General features: G+C 45.1%; 1 protein-coding gene across 4 annotated transcripts in view; it reads left to right on the forward strand.

The window, feature by feature from the left end:
- The window catches only part of Mtmr6 (myotubularin related protein 6), a 38,150-nt gene extending 34,433 nt beyond the window's left edge, over positions 1-3,717 (forward strand). For 3 of the 4 annotated variants that reach the window (NR_172203.1, NM_001394711.1, NM_001394712.1), the window contains 2 exon segments: positions 409-535; positions 1,712-3,717. Coding sequence is in view for 2 of the 4 variants with exons in the window: in NM_001394711.1 (NP_001381640.1) it covers positions 409-535; positions 1,712-1,960 (376 nt within the window). In the remaining 2 variants the exon portion in view is untranslated. 4 annotated transcript variants of the gene reach the window in all.
- The last annotated feature ends 13,645 nt before the right edge of the window (positions 3,718-17,362 follow it).

The following is a 17,362-nucleotide window of genomic DNA, read 5'->3' on the forward strand; positions in this document are numbered from 1 at the left end:
TTCAGATACACCAGAAGAGGGCATCAGATCTCTTTACAGATGGTTGTGAGCCACCATGTGGTTGCTGGGAATTGAACTCATGACCTCTGGAAGAGCAGTCGGGTGCTCTTAACTGCTGAGCCATCTCTCCAGCCCCTAAGTTTTCTTAATTTTAATGAACGTACAATGTACGTTTATGAACAATGAGGTATTTTGGAACCTGTGCACAGCGTGTGGTAATCAGAACAGACCAGTCGGGGTTTCTGTCTGCTCCTTGTTGCTGTGTGTGAGCTCCTCTCTTCCAGTTGTTACAGAACTTGGAATAGGCTTTGTGAGCTGTTCCCACTCTGTTGCACTGAGAGCTCTAGAGCTCACTATTCATCTAAAGGTGTTTTGGTTAAAAACTTCCTGAACTTCTTTGTCATAAAGATTTTGGAGAAACATGTACCACCAATTTGATCGGACGCTCCATCCCCGGCAGTCTGTACTGAACATAATTATGAATATGAATGAGCAAAACAAGCAGTTAGAGGAAGACGTTAAAGACCTAGAGGCTGTAAGTATTACTGTCTGTCAGTGTCTCCCATTTTGGGTTTCTTGATTACAGATGAAGAGAATTTATTGGGCATTTTTTGTTTGCTTGTTGAGTATAACTTTCAAATATTTTTCTTGGCCTGTTTGCTGTTTTGTTTTGTTTTGATTTGTCAGGGTTCCTTATATACTAGATATTAATTTTCTGTTATTCTGTCTGCTTCCTCTTACTGTTGTTATCTTTATGGTTTGTCGTGTGTGTGTGTGTGTGTGTGTGTGTGTGTGTGTGTGTGTTAAATCTCTCTCTACTCTAAGCTTTTCCTCTAGTCATTTCTCTGCCATTATGTATAACCAAAAAAGGATGAGTAAATATGTATGTGAATACACACACACATATACATATATACACACATACATATACACACACATACACATACACACACATACACACACACTGTCACACAGATACACACACTCACACACACACACACACACACACTCACCCACTTTCACACATACAAACACTTTTTTTTAATGTTAGATGGTTCTTTTTTGTTCACGGAACTGTCCTGTCTGCCTCAGAGACAAATGGTTTTCACTGTCTTGGGTAAGAGACCGGTGACTGGGGTAAATTAGAGGGCACATATTAGTGTTAAAGAAAGGAAGGGTAGGATAGGCAGCGTGGGACAGTTGTCTGGAGTTCATTTGGAGAGCATGATGCTTTGCCACAGGACATTTAAATATTAGGGTTTTTTTTTAAGTTGTGTTACTTTCCAAAGACTGATCTGTTCACTTGGCAAACCTCAGTGAGGGACACCTGTGGGAAGCTTGTCGTGGTCAAGCTTCAGCTGAGTAAACTGTGATTGCTGTGTTAGTGCAAATTCAGGTTGAGTGTACCCTCTGCATCCTTGTCCCTATAGAATGATCACTTGTTAAACTTCCTAAGTGATATGTGTGTTTCTGGCATGTGAAGACCTAGCGTCCTATACAGTCAAATCTGGTTGAATCGATTGGCAAACATGAACACTTAATGAAGCATTTTCTTTGATAAATTTCAAGTTCTTGGGGATTTCTAGTTACTAATTCATAATTGTGTGTCATGCACAAGGGGAGCATTTGTGAAAACATGTTTTCTTCGCTGCACATAGATTGATCACCTGTTAGCTGTAGTTACTAATGGTTTTTCAATGTTTTGTTTTAGAAAATTAAGCAATGCAAAAGTGGCATCCTGACGAAGGACTTGCTGCATGCCGTTCACCCTGAGTCGCCCAGTCTGAAAACCTCACTGTGTCTGAAAGAGCAGAGTCTGCTCCCGGTGAAGGACACACTCCGAGCTGTAGAGGGCAGCAGCCCAGCAGATAATCGCTACTGTGACTACACCGAGGAGTTTTCCAAGTCGGAGCCTGCTGTGGTCAGCTTGGAGTACGGCGTGGCCCGAATGACTTGTTAGCCTCCTTCAGTGGTCCCTGGATGGCTGTAGTGTGAGAAGGGTCTGTACACACGGGCAGGAGGTCTGAGTGACTTAGGGGCTTAGCAGCAGGTGAATAGCTGAGAAAAGGTAGCAGCTCTTGGGAGGAGTAAGTCAGCCAAGTGCCACTGGCAGCGAGCGAGTGCTGTTGTGTGTGCTTCCTGGAAATGATTTACACAGTGCTAGTGAGCTGGCAGTCTGTTGATTCAGATGTTAATTACAGCCAAACTCAATAGCTTTCCTTGAGTGTAATGTAACTCTGAGAGAACAGACCTGACAACCTGAACCCTCAATGACTGACATGGCATGTGCTTTCAGTTCTGGAGCTGTGGCCGTTTGCGTATTCTGCCACTTAGTGACATTTTATTGAAGTGCCATGTGAAGTACTTCTGAGACAGCCTTAAAGTAGACTCTCGGTTGGTTCTGTGGCCTTTATAGCCGAGGACAGGATGTCTGATCTCTCCTTTAATCAGCCTTATTTCTTATGAAGAGCTGCACTCTCATTACCTGGGGGCCGCACACTGCAGCGCTCTACATGGAGAGCTGTGAGTACTCCGCTAGCTAGTTCGTGATTAGCCAGCTCCACCCGTATTGAAATTAGTGCTACGGAAGGCTTTGTTCTGGTTGTCAGTTGTCTCGATCTGCAGCTGACAGTTCATTATTCACAGCTTAGAGGACTCATTTCTTAGGCCACTATAAGCACATTTGGCATTTACTTTCGGCTTACTGCAGTCTATTAATTCCTCCTCTGGTTGGCTTTAATCCTTTGATAACTGTACATTTAAAGTGGCAAAGCTCCAAAGTGTTCTGAGTACTACATACATTTTTACCTTGAGAGCAGCTGCCTACAGACTTTCAGGTAAAGGAAAGGGGGAGTGCTGGTGGTGGAGATTTGCGTGGTTATGATTTTAAAGCGACCATTTTTATGTAGAGCATATTTCTTTTCTCTTAATATAGACGGGACAGAGAAGGGAGCACTGAGGGAGGCAGTTAATGTCCAACAAACGGCAGCTTTGACGCTGGAAAAGGGTTTATTTTGCTTTGTTGGACTCATTGTTTATCCCATGCACTGAGACATACGTATCTGTTTTTTAAAAATCACTTGCAATTGGCAGTATTACCAGCTGGCTTTCAAACAAAGTTTAATACCATTGATGGTATAAAGTACAGTTCAGGGGCACTATGAAATCTGTGTATGTTATCTTATATATCTCCTGATTATATCTATATCTGTAATATTTCTTGTATTAGTTTTGAACATAAGTATCTTTTTTTGGAAAAAAAAGCTTTATTGTATGTGATTTTATCTAGTCCTTATTTTTCCAGTTTACTTGTGTAAGCCCTTATGTAATAAAACACTGCATTTTAAAGCATAACAGAAATATACTAAAAAATACAATGTATAATTAACAGTGTTTAGACATTGGGAAGGGAAACTTAATCTCTGAGGCCACACATGAAGTTCCGTGCCTTGGTTCCCGTCAGGCTGTGGGTTTAAACTTCTATGGCAGACTTCTTAGTCATCTTTTCGGTTCATTATGCTAATCATCAATTTCACATGTATATATGTGTTTACATGCTCACACACAGATAAGATCCTGAGTGACGCACAGGGCATATGTTGGCAAAAGTCTGTAAATGTCTTATAAAATTAGGTTTACATTCATTGTGTTTTGGGATCTATAGCATGTAAATTATTTCGTGTATTATTTAAAGGCAATTAAATGTTCGTGTTTTACTTTGAATGTTTTTCTTTTGGGGAAAAACAAATCAGGATTCTAGAGGAGAACCTGTTATTGTCACTTTACTGAACCAGCATGGCTCCTAACTGCATGTCAAATCCTTGTCCTACAGATCCCTGTAGCTCTCCTCCCTCATTAGAGAACTTCTTTTGGTAGCAGATGGAGACCATAACAGAAATCCACAAGTGCCCAAAGTGCAGAGAGCAGATGACCATGGAGTGCCCAGTACCAGTTGACATGGCTACAGCAGTCCCTGCATATGAGGCTCAGGGAACACAGCGGAAGTGGGATAGAAAAAAAGATTGGACAAGCTCTAAGAGCCAGAGAACCAGGAAATTTGCTTTGATTTTGTGTTTCTTAGAAATGACAGGGAAGCTATGCACCTGTCATATACCACAACAGTATGGTCGCCTGAACAAGGCAGAACAATTGACCAGTTGACATGGTAACGTGGATGGGGAGCGTCTCACAGGACCTCACCAGAGACGTGGGACTACAGGAAACTAATCATTGCTGAGAGACGGAGTGTGGGTTACCCTGATTGTATTTGATGCTAATTACACTTCCTCACGAGGGGCTGCCTAGGATAAGGAGTGAATCACCACGTATCCAGGTGACATCATCAGAACTTTCTCCACATTTTAACTTGTAAAATAAAGGCGAGAGCTGGTGATTGGTCAGGGGAAGGGAAGGTGGGGCTGAAGAGTTGGGGAGACGGGGGAAGAGAAGAGGAGGAGGTGGAAGGAAGATGGAGCTGAAGCACATGGCCTGGAGAAAGCACAAGTCATAAGGGATCTCATAGCTGGGGAGTAGCGTAGTGCAGTGTCTAGGCGAGCAGCTTGTATTCATATTAACTGAGTTGTGTTTTCTTGGCACGGGCTTATTTGGGTTGGAGAATTTACCGCAAAAAGGAAGAATCAGTCTGCCCCGGGGATGAGCCCAGAAAACAGTTTTCCAATAGCAACTGGTCAGCCCTGAAATAGCATGTGCACACAAGCAAGTGTAAACAAGGAAAACAAGGGAGTCAAATGGCACCAAGTTGTGCCTTTTCCCCTCGCTTAGGCAAAGGGTCGCATACACTAATGCAACATGATAGTGAAGTGTTAGCATCTTGTTTTCCAGGTTATTGACAAGTTCCTTTCATCCACAAATATGCCTTCTGAATAATCAACCCAGGCTGGTGGTGGACAGGTTCGTAGAGAATGATGACAGTTATGGAAGTCCCTTAGTCAGCGGTGTGTTATCTGTGCTATTACCAGCTTGATGGAAGGCTGGGTCCACCAAGTAATACATGCAAGGGGGACTCACCCAGCGCCAGGGTAAAGAAGAGAGCACGGGCCAAGAAGTGGGCAGCGTGGTTAGGAGTGTTTGGACACCCACTTTCTGGGTGAGAAGCAGCAGGGGAGAGTGAAGTGTCTCCGTGCAAGGCTGAAAGACGCTTACAGAAGCTAAGTGGGCCTGAGGTTCTTGCCTCCGTTTCTGACTCATAGGTACGTGCTGGGACTCCGAAGCTGCAAGCAGTGACTAAGAATGCATGTTAGAATTTAGCAATGCTGGGACTGGAGACACATGTCCAGTTTCTAGCAACCCATGTCAGACAGCTCACAACAGCTCCCTTAGGTACCCACAAATACCTGGCCTACACACATAGACACCGTCTTAGGGTTTTACTGCTGTGAACAGACACCATGACCAAGGCAAGTCTTACAAAGGACATTTAATTGGGCTGGCTTCCGGGTTCAGAGGTTCAGTCCATTATCATCAAGGCAAGAACATGGCGGAGTCCAGGCAGGCATGGTGCAGGAGGAATTGAGGAGTTCCTCATCTTCATCTGAAGGCTGCTAGCAAAATACTGGCTTTCAGGAAGCTAGGATGAGGGTCTTAAAGCCACAGTGACACATCTACTCCGACAAGGCCACACCCTCTAATAGTGCCACTCCCTGGGCCGAGCATATACAAACCACCACAGATACACACACACTTATAATCAAATCTTACAAAAGGACAAAGTTTAAATATTATTGTTACTAAAATTAATAGTCGCTTGACAGTGTGATAAAATAACAGAAGAGGCAACTTGAGAGAGGAAGGATTTCTTTTGTGGCTTGAGAGAGTGCAGTGAGTTGTAGGAAAGGCATGCAAGAATTCAGGATAGCTCGTGGCTATGGCAGGAATGTGAAGTAGCTAAGTCCTGCTGAGTGAGGCAGTCAAGAAGCAGACAACCCCAGCTGGCAGGAACTGGGCATACTGTAGTCCTCTAGCCCTGCTTGTACTGTCCAAAGTGCCAACTACACCCTGTATCCAGAATGTTCTACAACCTCCCCAAAACAATACCACCAGCTGGGGACCATTCACATTTCAGCTGTGGCTGGCTATTGTGAGAAATGGCAACCCGCCATTTCTTCAACAAGGCTTCAGCCCTTTAAACCAGGAAATAGCATTTAGAAACCAAACTTCATTCTGTCGCTGCTCCGTGCTATAGGAGTGCCATTGCTTCAAGTGTTTAGTTTTTTTTAAGTATTTGATTTACCTATATAGAATTCGTGTTTGTATATAGAAAGATGATTGGATCTAAACTTACTTCAAAATGGCTGATTTTTTTAAAATTAATTAATAATTAATAAACTTCTTGCTCATAATAATGTCACTCCTATGTAATTCTTGTTTCTGTTCATGTACCAAGGTCCTGTACAGCCAGGCATGATGGCAGAAACCTGTAATCACAGCCCTCTTGAGGAGCAGACAGGTGAACTCAAGGCCAGCTGGGAAATCTGTTTCAAAAAGTGAAACAATTCAGCAACCCCCCCCCCAAATGAAAACAAACAAACAAAAAAAACCCAATAATGGCCCCATGGGACACAGTTGTAACTATCAGGGCTGTGCAGTCCTAGTTTTGCCTCTGTCTCAGGGTCTTGGGGCATTCTTCACCACATTTTGTTTGTTTTTTCCATCGAAGAAATCTCAACCAGAGATTTTGCAGAGTTGCAAAATCAGTGGACGAACATAGAAAAGTCAAGCTGGACCTGACCTGGAAGCTGCTTTTCTGCTGGCTAACCCCTGTGGGCCCTGTGTGCAGCTGTGCTGATTAGCCAGGCAAGCTGCGTCCACTGGTGCCACAGTGGAAAGCCCATTATGGTTGAGACTTGAATGTTTTTTAAATTAATTCATTTCACAAACATTTGGCATGACTGCCATGTACAAGATATTACTGGGAGATGGGCACAAATGAGGAAAAGAATTGAAAGCCCTTGCCCATGGGAAGCTACCTTTGTAGGGGCAGCAAGGATGAGGGATGCTGTGTTGCTGCAATGCATGATATGTTTGTCACCCCGACTAGATTAGTAGCATCTCTGGTGTTTGATAAGGCACTTTAGGTATCTGTTGATATTTTTTGTATTAACTGAAGACTAACCATACTTCCCGAATATGAGTGGTTCTGTCCCAGTAGGATCAGCCTAAATGAGAAAGGGAAAAGGAAAAGAGTTAACTGCTGGCTAGCTTTCTGCTCTTCCTACTTTCTGTTCCTTTGAGATGCCAGCAAGCAGCCACTACAAATTCCTGCGGTCCCAGAGCCAGCTGCCCCATGCCTTACCCACCGTGGTGAACTGTCTCCTCTCAGACTGTAAGCCAAACAAACTCTTCTTTAAGTCACTCTCTGCCAGGTGTTTGGTCACAGCCATGAGAAAAGTAACTGATAGAGACCAGGCCCTGGGCGCCCTGCTGACACGGACGACGGGCGTCTGTCTACACTGGAGTGCAGTGTCACATCTGGCAGATGCCCGCTGGCTAGATGACATGTTTCTTCCCATTTCCTACTCTTCTGAAGTTAACTATCATGTTCTACTGACTCCAAATTGTCCTTGGGTAGATCTGGAGGCTGCCTCTGAAGAATTACTTAAGACTTTGTTCTTTTAAGGGATTTATGTCCAAATAGATACCAATGTTGGCTGCTTTCACAACTGTTACACCCATCCAGCCAAAAACATTCTATCCCTCCCCTCCATGAAACTTCTTACTGGGAGAAAACTGTTGTTTCCTTTTTTAATAAAGGAAAATACCTCCCCTACGTGTGTGTGTATATGTGTGTCTATGTATGTATGTATGTATGTATGTATGTATGTATGTATGTATGTATATATGAGTTCATATGTGACTGTGTATGTGTGTGTGTGTGTGTGTGAGAGAGAGAAAGAGAGTGTGTACACAAGGGCATGTGGAAGCCAAAGGTCAATATCAGTATTTTTCCCCCTTTGGTTATTTCTCCACTTTACTTTTTGAGACAGTAACACTTAGAGGAGAAGAAGGGGAGGGATATGAACTGTAAGAGAGGGAGCACTGAGGAGAAAGAGGCCAGAAGGAGTTCACAGGAGCTGCATTAGGAATGAAGTAGGTGGGGGAGATGCCGAGAGCCATCCAACCCAGGCCAAGGATTTGAGTCAGTTGACAGCACAGAGTGCTGGTGAAATACTACCTGCTGTTCATTTTTATGTTTTGTTTTGTGTTTTTTTTTAAGATTTATTTATTTATTATATAGACTGTAGCTGTCTTCAGACACACCAGAAGAGGGCATCAGATCTCATTAAGATGGCTGTAAGCCACCATGTGGTTGCTGGGATTTGAACTCAGGACCTCTGGAAGAGCAGTCAGTGCTCTTAACCACTGAGCCATCTCTCCAGCCCCTGTTGTTCTTTTACAGCAGAAAATGATGCAGTCTGTGACATCCTGTAACAAGAACAAAGTCCTGCTATTAGGAATGTAGAGTTACCCTACAATACCTTTGGTTTCCATAGCAACTTCAATGGGTTGAAGTCAGTTGTCTGTATATTTGACTCACAAAGTCATATTTGGTGCCAGGTATTTGATATTTTAAAAGTGTAAAAATGGGGGCTGGGGATTTAGCTCAGTGGTAGAGCGCTTACCTAGGAAGCGCAAGGCCCTGGGTTCGGTCCCCAGCTCCGAAAAAAAGAACCAAAAAAAAAAAAAAAAAGTGTAAAAATGACTGTACTAATGCTACATGTATTGGGTGGCTGGGTGGGGAACTAGTAATTTCAGCGTTCTTCAAAACTGATCAACTGTATTAGAATTACTTAGATGTACTGTTAAAATCTGGAGTCTCGAGCGCAGGTTCCAAATCACTGGATCTGAATGCTGGCCTGGGTCATTGGATCAGGATTTTAAGAGGTTCACAGGTGACTTATGTGTCTTTTGTTGTGAGCCCCATGGTGACTGATTGGCCCTGGATACAAACTAATTGCTGCCTTGTCTCCCCAACTGTGTCCCCATCGATGCAAGGGCTGTAGTTTTTACTATTCTGGCATGAAGAAGACCTAACCCAAGGCAGGGGAGATGGGGAACAAGGTACTTAATATGCAACCATGAGGACCCAGATTCTTATCCCCAGCTCCCACATAAGGGCCTGGTGTGGCGACTGGCACCCGCACCTCAGCACTAGGGAGTGGAGGTGAGCAGTTCCTGGGACTCACCGGAGAGCCAGTCAAGACAAGAGTGCAAGGTGCAGACTCAGTGAAGGGTCATGTCTCGGAACAATGGCGAGGACATTTGATGTCAACTTCTGGCCCTCCACTTCATACACACACACACACACACACACACACACACACACACACACACACAGCGAGAGAAAGGCTGCCAAATGCTTCTCTGTCACCTGTCCGAACATAGAGACATGACGTACGGGAGAACCCGACTTTGAGTAGTCTGCAATGGGATCATAATAAGAACGTGACTTGAGAGCAGTGACAGTTAATAGTATCATACAGAAGATGGGACCAGGGAATATTATCACACAAAGCCCATTCTGCCTCTGCACACTACACCAATCGTCCACACTACACATTTTGCAAGAGAATTTACTCACTAGGTGGCCAACGATGAGATGTGGGAGTCTTAGAGCTCACCGTCCACCCCAAGGACAGAGCAGGGATATTTACAGGATGAAGGAACAGGCTGGCCTGTCTGAGGATGGGGGCAAAAGAAGTCACCAGTGCAGTGTTGTGAACATGTGCAAAGTTGCTGGTTCTTTTTTTTTTTTTTTTCTTTTTTTTTTTCAGAGCTGGGGACCGAACCCAGGGCCTTGCGCTTGCTAGGCAAGCGCTCTACCACTGAGCTAAACCCCCAACCCCAAGTTGCTGGTTCTTCATAGGATCCTGCTTTTTAAAAAAATGGTAGTTAGCATGCTCTAAGGGTGGAGTTTCCAGCCCTCTGAGGCCTAAAACCCATCCCTCAGACTCCTGCACAGAACTTAGTGAAAGGCTGAAAGTCTCATGCAATTTCACACAAAGGTAGCCTCTGATACAGCTAACACCATCGAGATCTACATGTTTTGATGTCATCTATTGCACAGCAGGTGAGAGTACTACTGAGCTACATGGCCTCTACTATGGGTGGTGAAGTCAGGGACTGAGGCTACTGGAGCCAGGACTCACCCTCGGTTTCAGTAAGGCAGTTTGGAAACTGGTTTTTAGTGAGGAAGACAGTGATCAGACTTCAATGTTTGGACCAAGGCATGAACACAGGACAGATCAGTGACAGCACCAGGTCTGATGAAGTAGATCAGTAAAGGCTGGGGGGATGATATTTCTCTCAGGGGTGCTGTGTTGGCAATGGCCATGAGGCACTCCTGAGGAGGCGCCATTTTACAACACTTGGAATATGGAACTATCAATTAGGGGAAGAGATGTCAGTTAGTGGGGGATCTGGAGTCTACTACTTTATGATGGGGAATTAAGCTATAGACACATGTACAGTTTCCCAGGGCATCTTATAGAGTAAGATAGGTGCTCTGAGTATCTGAGTGTGTAGCCCTGAAATCTAGGCAGACAGGGGCCTGTGGTTGGGAGAACACTGTAGAACAGGAGAGAGACATTGAGCAAAGGAGGAAGTTTGAGAAAGTTATTAACAATCTCAAACGCCACCTAATGGTCATTTCTTCTTAAGAGTAGTATAGTAGTCACTTGTCTCATCGCTTTGGGAAACTAAGGGACAAAAGCAACTTAGGGAAAGAAGATTCGCTTGGATCACAGTCCCAGGGGACACAGTCCATAGTGGCAGGGAAGTGACTGTGGCAAGAGCAGGAGGTGACTGGTCACATTCAGGGCATGTGGGGTACACCATCCCACTTCAACTGACCTAACCTATCTCCCCCACCAGACAAGAGGAGGAGGAGGAGGAGGAGGAGGAGAAGGAAGAGGAGGAGGAGGATGAGGATGAGGATGAGGAGGAAGAGGAGGAGGAGAAGGAAGAGGAGGAGGAGGAGGAGGAGGAGAAGGAAGAGGAGGAGGAGGAGGAGGAGGAGAAGGAAGAGGAGGAGGAGGATGAGGATGAGGATGAGGAGGAAGAGGAGGAGGAGGAGGAGGAGAAGGAGGAGGAGGAGGAGGAGGAGGAGGAGGAGGAGAAGGAAGAGGAGGAGGAGGAGGAGGAGGAGGAGGAGGAGGAGGAGGAGGAGAAAGACTACCTTATAGACACTCCCAGAGGCTTGAACTTTAGTGGGTCTAGCTTCTAGGTGACAGATCACAAGCAGGAACCGAACCGTCCATGTCATCATTGTTTAGTAAAAATGGTTCTAACAGTAAATACTAGAAACAGAAATAAAGTCTCCCTGGCTTTGTGGGCCTTGAGGATGTGTAGAGAGGATAAATATGAAGATGACACACATAGGGAAGAAGAACTGTGTAACTTTTCCACTAAAATAATTGACTATATGAAAGATCACCAAAATAGAAAATTTGAGTGAGTATGTCCCATAGACTGGATATGGAAAATAAAAGATATCTCACGGGAGTCTCATTTTGTCCTGAGCTATCATATAAGCCTTTTTTTAAGTGTCAGGCATAAATACAATGTCTGGTACTCAGCAGCAGGTCCATACTCAGTGGATCTCAGGGATGGATAGATGGGGTGGGTGTGTGGGTGTGTGGGTGTGTGGGTGAGTGAGTGAGTGGGTGAGTGAGTGGGTGAGTGAGTGGGTGAGTGAGTGAGTGAGTGAGTGGGTGAGTGGGTGAGTGAGTGGGTGAGTGGGTGAGTGGGTGAGTGAGTGGGTGGGTGAGTGGGTGAGTGAGTGAGTGGGTGAGTGGGTGAGTGAGTGGGTGGGTGAGTGGGTGAGTGGGTGTGTGGGTGTGTGGGTGAGTGGGTGAGTGGGTGTGTGGGTGTGTGGGTGAGTGAGTGGGTGAGTGGGTGAGTGTGTGTGTGTGTGAGTGAGTGGCTGAGTGGGTGAGTGGGTGAGTGGGTGAGTGAGTGGCTGAGTGGGTGTGTGGGTGAGTGGGTGAGTGGGTGAGTGGGTGTGTGGGTGTGTGGGTGAGTGGGTGAGTGGGTGAGTGGGTGAGTGGGTGAGTGGGTGAGTGAGTGAGTGGGTGAGTGGGTGTGTGGGTGAGTGGGTGAGTGGGTGAGTGAGTGGGTGAGTGGGTGAGTGAGTGAGTGAGTGGGTGAGTGGGTGTGTGGGTGAGTGAGTGAGTGGGTGTGTGGGTGAGTGAGTGAGTGGGTGAGTGGGTGAGTAGGTAAGTGGGTGAGTGAGTGGGTGAGTGGGTGAGTGAGTGGGTGAGTGGGTGAGTGAGTGGGTGAGTGGGTGAGTGAGTGGGTGAGTGGGTGAGTGGGTGAGTGAGTGGGTGGGTGAGTGGGTGAGTGAGTGAGTGGGTGAGTGGGTGAGTGGGTGAGTGAGTGGGTGGGTGAGTGGGTGAGTGGGTGAGTGGGTGAGTGGGTGTGTGGGTGTGTGGGTGAGTGGGTGAGTGGGTGTGTGGGTGAGTGAGTGGGTGTGTGGGTGAGTGGGTGAGTGGGTGAGTGGGTGTGTGGGTGAGTGGGTGAGTGGGTGAGTGGGTGAGTGGGTGAGTGGGTGAGTGGGTGAGTGGGTGAATGAATGAATGGGATATAGATGAAGAGATGAGCAGGTGTATGAATGGATGGGCTGCTGGGTGGATGGGTGGGTAGATGGATGGATGAGGTGGGCGGGTAAGTGAGTGGATGGGCAGATGATGGATGAATAGGATGGATGGTGAATACGTAAGAAGATATATGCAAATGAAATGTGCATACGTACCAAACACCACTCCTTTCATTCTTAGGTAGCCTGGGATTTTTCAGCTCCCTAGAACTGTTCTTTTAATACTCTCTTCCCTCCCTCATAATTGCAGACAAGTACTTGGTCTGTATACCTTAGAGCCTTATATAACTGGAAGCAAGTGAACTGGAACTTCGAAATATCAATGCTGACCATAGACATCAAGGAAATTACATAATGGAGACATCCTCGCAGTGCTGCCGGCCCCTGTGCTTCCTGACATAGGAGCTGTCCCTTAGCAAGCCTGTGTACTCTGAGGTAGCCAGCAGGGCCTCGAGTATAAGGAGTCAGGCCAAGTGGTGCTTTGCCAAATAATTCTGAACATGTGCAGCGTTAATAAATGTTTCATGTCCCTCCTTCCTATGCAGCTGCTGGTGAAGAGCCTCCCTCTTTGCGAAGGGCTTCTGTTTGGATGTTTTCCTCATTTTTTTTTTCCTATTGACTGTTTTGACCCAATTTCTTGCTCAGCCATTTTCTCCTCTTACCCTTTCCCAGGGCCTCTTACATCAAAGCTTCTCATTTAGCATTCAATTTTGAGTTCCTGGGGCTTTTGAGCTAATAAAATTTATAGCAGTTGCTCTTCCAGGACTGTATTTTAATGGGTAAAATATTAAAGGAAAAGAGATAAAGTTTCTCCTACTGGTAGACCAGAAACAGAGAGGAACTGAAGCCCTGGCTATTTAAAGTCAACTCTTTGTGCATTTAATGCCTTGACTGCACACTGGTTTCTGGTGCATGTTATTTGAACACGCTTCTGAGTCCTCCACACTATTAAGTGGTACGTGCGTTAAACACATAATGAAGCCCCTGACCGAGTGACCAAGTCTTGTGTCATTCTTAGGGACTATTTAGTGAATGACCTATTGGCCAGATACTGTGTAAGGCACTAAGAATACCCAAATAAATAGGACGTAATAGACTCTGTCCTACAGTCTCCTAAGATAGCACCTAAGACAAGCAAGTGGCTAGGCTCCACGTGGGAGCTGTGTGTCCCATTTACCTGCAGTGACTTATGGAAACACAGAGGGGGCTCTCTCTATGGGTCAGGGGAGGACATGATAGGAGTCAGGGAGATTGTAGGGGTACAGTTATAGTTGGACTACGTAGGTAAGAATTCATTCGCTGAAGAGGAAGAACATTTAGGAGGGAGGGGTAGACTAGCACAAAGGAATGAGATAGACCATTGCCTTCCCAGTGTACTTCAGGTGCTCTGACAGCTGGGGTCCAGCACACTGATGGGTTGGGAGGTAGGAGATGAGATCAGGCTCAAGGGGGTGACTACATCCTGTGGTCTTCTGAAGGGTGTGGGTGCTGGGTTGTCAGCCTGGCTGCGCTGAAGGATTTAAATAACGTGTTAGATTAGGAGCCTTACTTTACACTTTTGGAAGACATCTTGGATAGACAGACTTGAACTAGATAAGTACCAAGGCCTCTTCTGTCCTGTCCTCCTTCCTACGACACTCTCACTTCTCCAGCAGTGACACTTCTGCAGCTTGGACACGCCCACACTGCAGCTTCATTCAAAATGGTGACTCACACTCATGATCTCCACCCTAGGTGTTCTTCAGAGTCCTAAGCCAGCTTGGAAGCACAGGACATTTAACCTTCTCAGGAAGGGATGGGGCAGCAGCTTTTCTCCCCACCCACCTTCAGTAAAGAACACAAGCTGCTGTGCTCAACTTCCTGTTGTTCCAGGACATGCTGGGTGTAACCAATTTAGAAATGGGGGTTGTATCCATGATCCACTTTTAGATATGTGGTAATGATGCAAGGGACATATAATGACAAGGATGTGTAGCATGTCATGTCATGACTAGAAGTGAAAGAGAGAGAGATGAAGACAGAGCAGGGGTTCTGTAGTTTCCTACAAAATCATTCTCCAGTCACCTAAATGCCTCCCATTAGGCTCCACCTGTTAAAATTTCCACCACTTCCAAATAGCACCTCCTGAGCACCAAACTTTGAACAGACAGGCCTTAGGGTGTTGTTCACAGTTAAACAATATTGAGGCAGTCTGTCTGTGCCTGAGAAGGTTGCAGACAGGATCGAGGCTCAGGTGCTCTCAAAGGTGATCTTCGTAACTAACCATTCTACTGATGCTGTTACTTCCTCTGCCTCCTGGCCCCCTTATTCCTTTTGCCAGGTCAACTCCCGGCTCCCAGGCTCTACTCATGCTCACCTCAAGGGGAGGGAAAAGAGGGACTATGACTGGATAACAAGTGTCAGGAAGGAAGTGAGGTGACATAGTACCAAAGGAACACACCGTGTGCCCATGAGGTGACACAGAACCAAAGGATTGCACTGTGCCTGATGTCCAGTGGGGAAAAGAGGAGGGAGGGTTCTGGGGAGGTAGAGATCAGGGGACAAGGACTTGGGACTCAGTTGATATGAGCATAGGGAAGAAGACATACATACAGCTCTCGGGGATGGCCACATGATGGCCCAGGTTGAGGAGTAAAGCTGTAAGAACACTGTGTGCAAGAGGCTGACACTGGGCTCTTTCTCATAGAGATGCAGGAATCATGTTGAAATCAGCAGAGTTGACTATAGGAAGTTGGACTTAAGGGTGTAGGGCTCAGAAAAGAGGTCTGTGCTTGGCAGATTTGTGCTTCCTGGTGTACAAGGTGCATGCCCTCACCATCAATTACTACGCAGCTGTAGCTCTGTGTTAGGGGTTGACTGTGCTCTGAAATTCCCCGTTTTTATGCATCTCGTTTCTTTTTTTTATCATTGATTTATTTATGTATTTGTTCTTTATTTCTAAAAGAATGCTTTTTTATTTTTTTGAGATAATGTCTCATGTAGACATGAGACAGGCTTCAATCTTACTATGTAGTCTAGACATGAACTTCTGATCTTCTTGTCTTCACCTTCCAAGTGCTGGGAATACAGGTGTGTGTCAGCACACCTGGTTGTATGTGAATCAAACCCAGGAGCTTATACATGCTAGGCAAACTTGCTATTAACTGCGCTACATCCTCAACTATCCTCAACTCAGTTTTTGAACTTTGTGTTGGTATAGTCTTATTATTAAAATTTTTCTTCCCCAAACAGTAACTCAAAAAAAACCTTGTAGTTCCCACCTTTGTAAACAACAGGCAGGAGGGCAAGCACATAAGATAGGAAACCAGCTAACAGCCTAGCTGTTCAGCAGTGTGGGCATGAGCTTAACGTGTGTCTAAAAGGATGGAAGTTTATTGGATCTGCCAGTGAAACTCGTGTCCTTCCTGTGCCCCACCTAAGCCTCTTTTTAGCTAACGTCTCTGTATCCTGTTAAGTATTTGGCCTCTCTTAGGAAATGGGGATAACTTTAAGCACTGGGGACTCCTTGGAAGAAGTTAGGTTTTCAGAGTAATTCCCTTGTAGAGGGTATTGAGACATCCTTGTCTACCCTTCCTGTGTCCGTTTGAATCTATTAATAATAAACTCAGAGTGGGCAGTGATACATTGGTATCACATTAAGGAAAAGAATCAAAGCATTTCCTCTTGGCTTGCTTCACCAAAACTCAACCCAGATTTGAACTCTCCACTTTGTTCTCCCTGTGTCTCCCCTCATCCTTGTCTCTCTGTTGTATGAACCTGAATCTCTGCCTCCCTGAGGGATGCCTTGTGAATCTGTCCCTGTCCCTCACAAAGGACATTGTTCTCTATTTATTTAGCATCGTGCCAGTGAAGGAATGAGGAATGCTTTACAGACATCTTTAACAGCCTTTTTTCCCCATAACAGCCCTTTTTTTTTTTTCAGAGCTGAACAGCCCTTTTTTCACTCACCCTAACTAACCTTAATTCACCCTGAAAATAAACAGACACTATTAAACAGTATCAAAATGATATTTTCAGCATTTATGGATATTCCTTTTATAAGATTGTTTTCAACATATATTTGCTATTTACAGCAAATGATTATCATAATACACATACAAGTACACCTGTGCTACTCTTGGGTTAGGGCAAATATACATGCATTCAATACTCTTGGGTTGTGGCATGGAAGAGAATATAACTTAAGATTACAGCTCTCCATTAGCTTAGGACATTACATGGGAAATCCAAGGCAAATAAAGTTGGTTGTTACATTGTTCTCATATAGACAGGTTAAACTAATGAGCTGAGTGCACAGAAAGATAGCACTTCAAGGTTTATTATTAACTCTGGTCATGAGGTCTAGTTTTATTTCCATGTTTTGCTTCTTGGCTTTCACAAGGTAAACTCTATGACACACTCTATGCCATATTCTGCCCTGTCCAGCAAGGCCATGTGCAAGGGACAGCATGACATGGTTCCCACCCCTGGAGCAGAGCCAGAAGGGTATGGGCCTCCACAAGTGTTGAGGGTTGCTGGGTGTGGAGCTTGTTTGTATAATAATGTATATATTCTGCTACATGTTCCTCCTTTGGGAAATATTCTCCCTGCTAAAGTTAATGACTCCATGATAATTAGAAATGGCATGAGTTGAGGGTGTGTCTATATCCTTAGCAAAAATGATAAACACTGTGACCTTCAGTACAGTCCTTAAGGCTGTGGGAAAGAACTCTAAAAACATGAGTTCAAAAATATATAATTTCACAACGA

Source organism: Rattus norvegicus, chromosome 15, assembly GCF_021556685.1.
Source record: "Rattus norvegicus strain SHRSP/BbbUtx chromosome 15, alternate assembly SHRSP_T2T, whole genome shotgun sequence".
In the NCBI taxonomy this organism is placed as follows: Eukaryota; Metazoa; Chordata; class Mammalia; order Rodentia; family Muridae; genus Rattus; species Rattus norvegicus.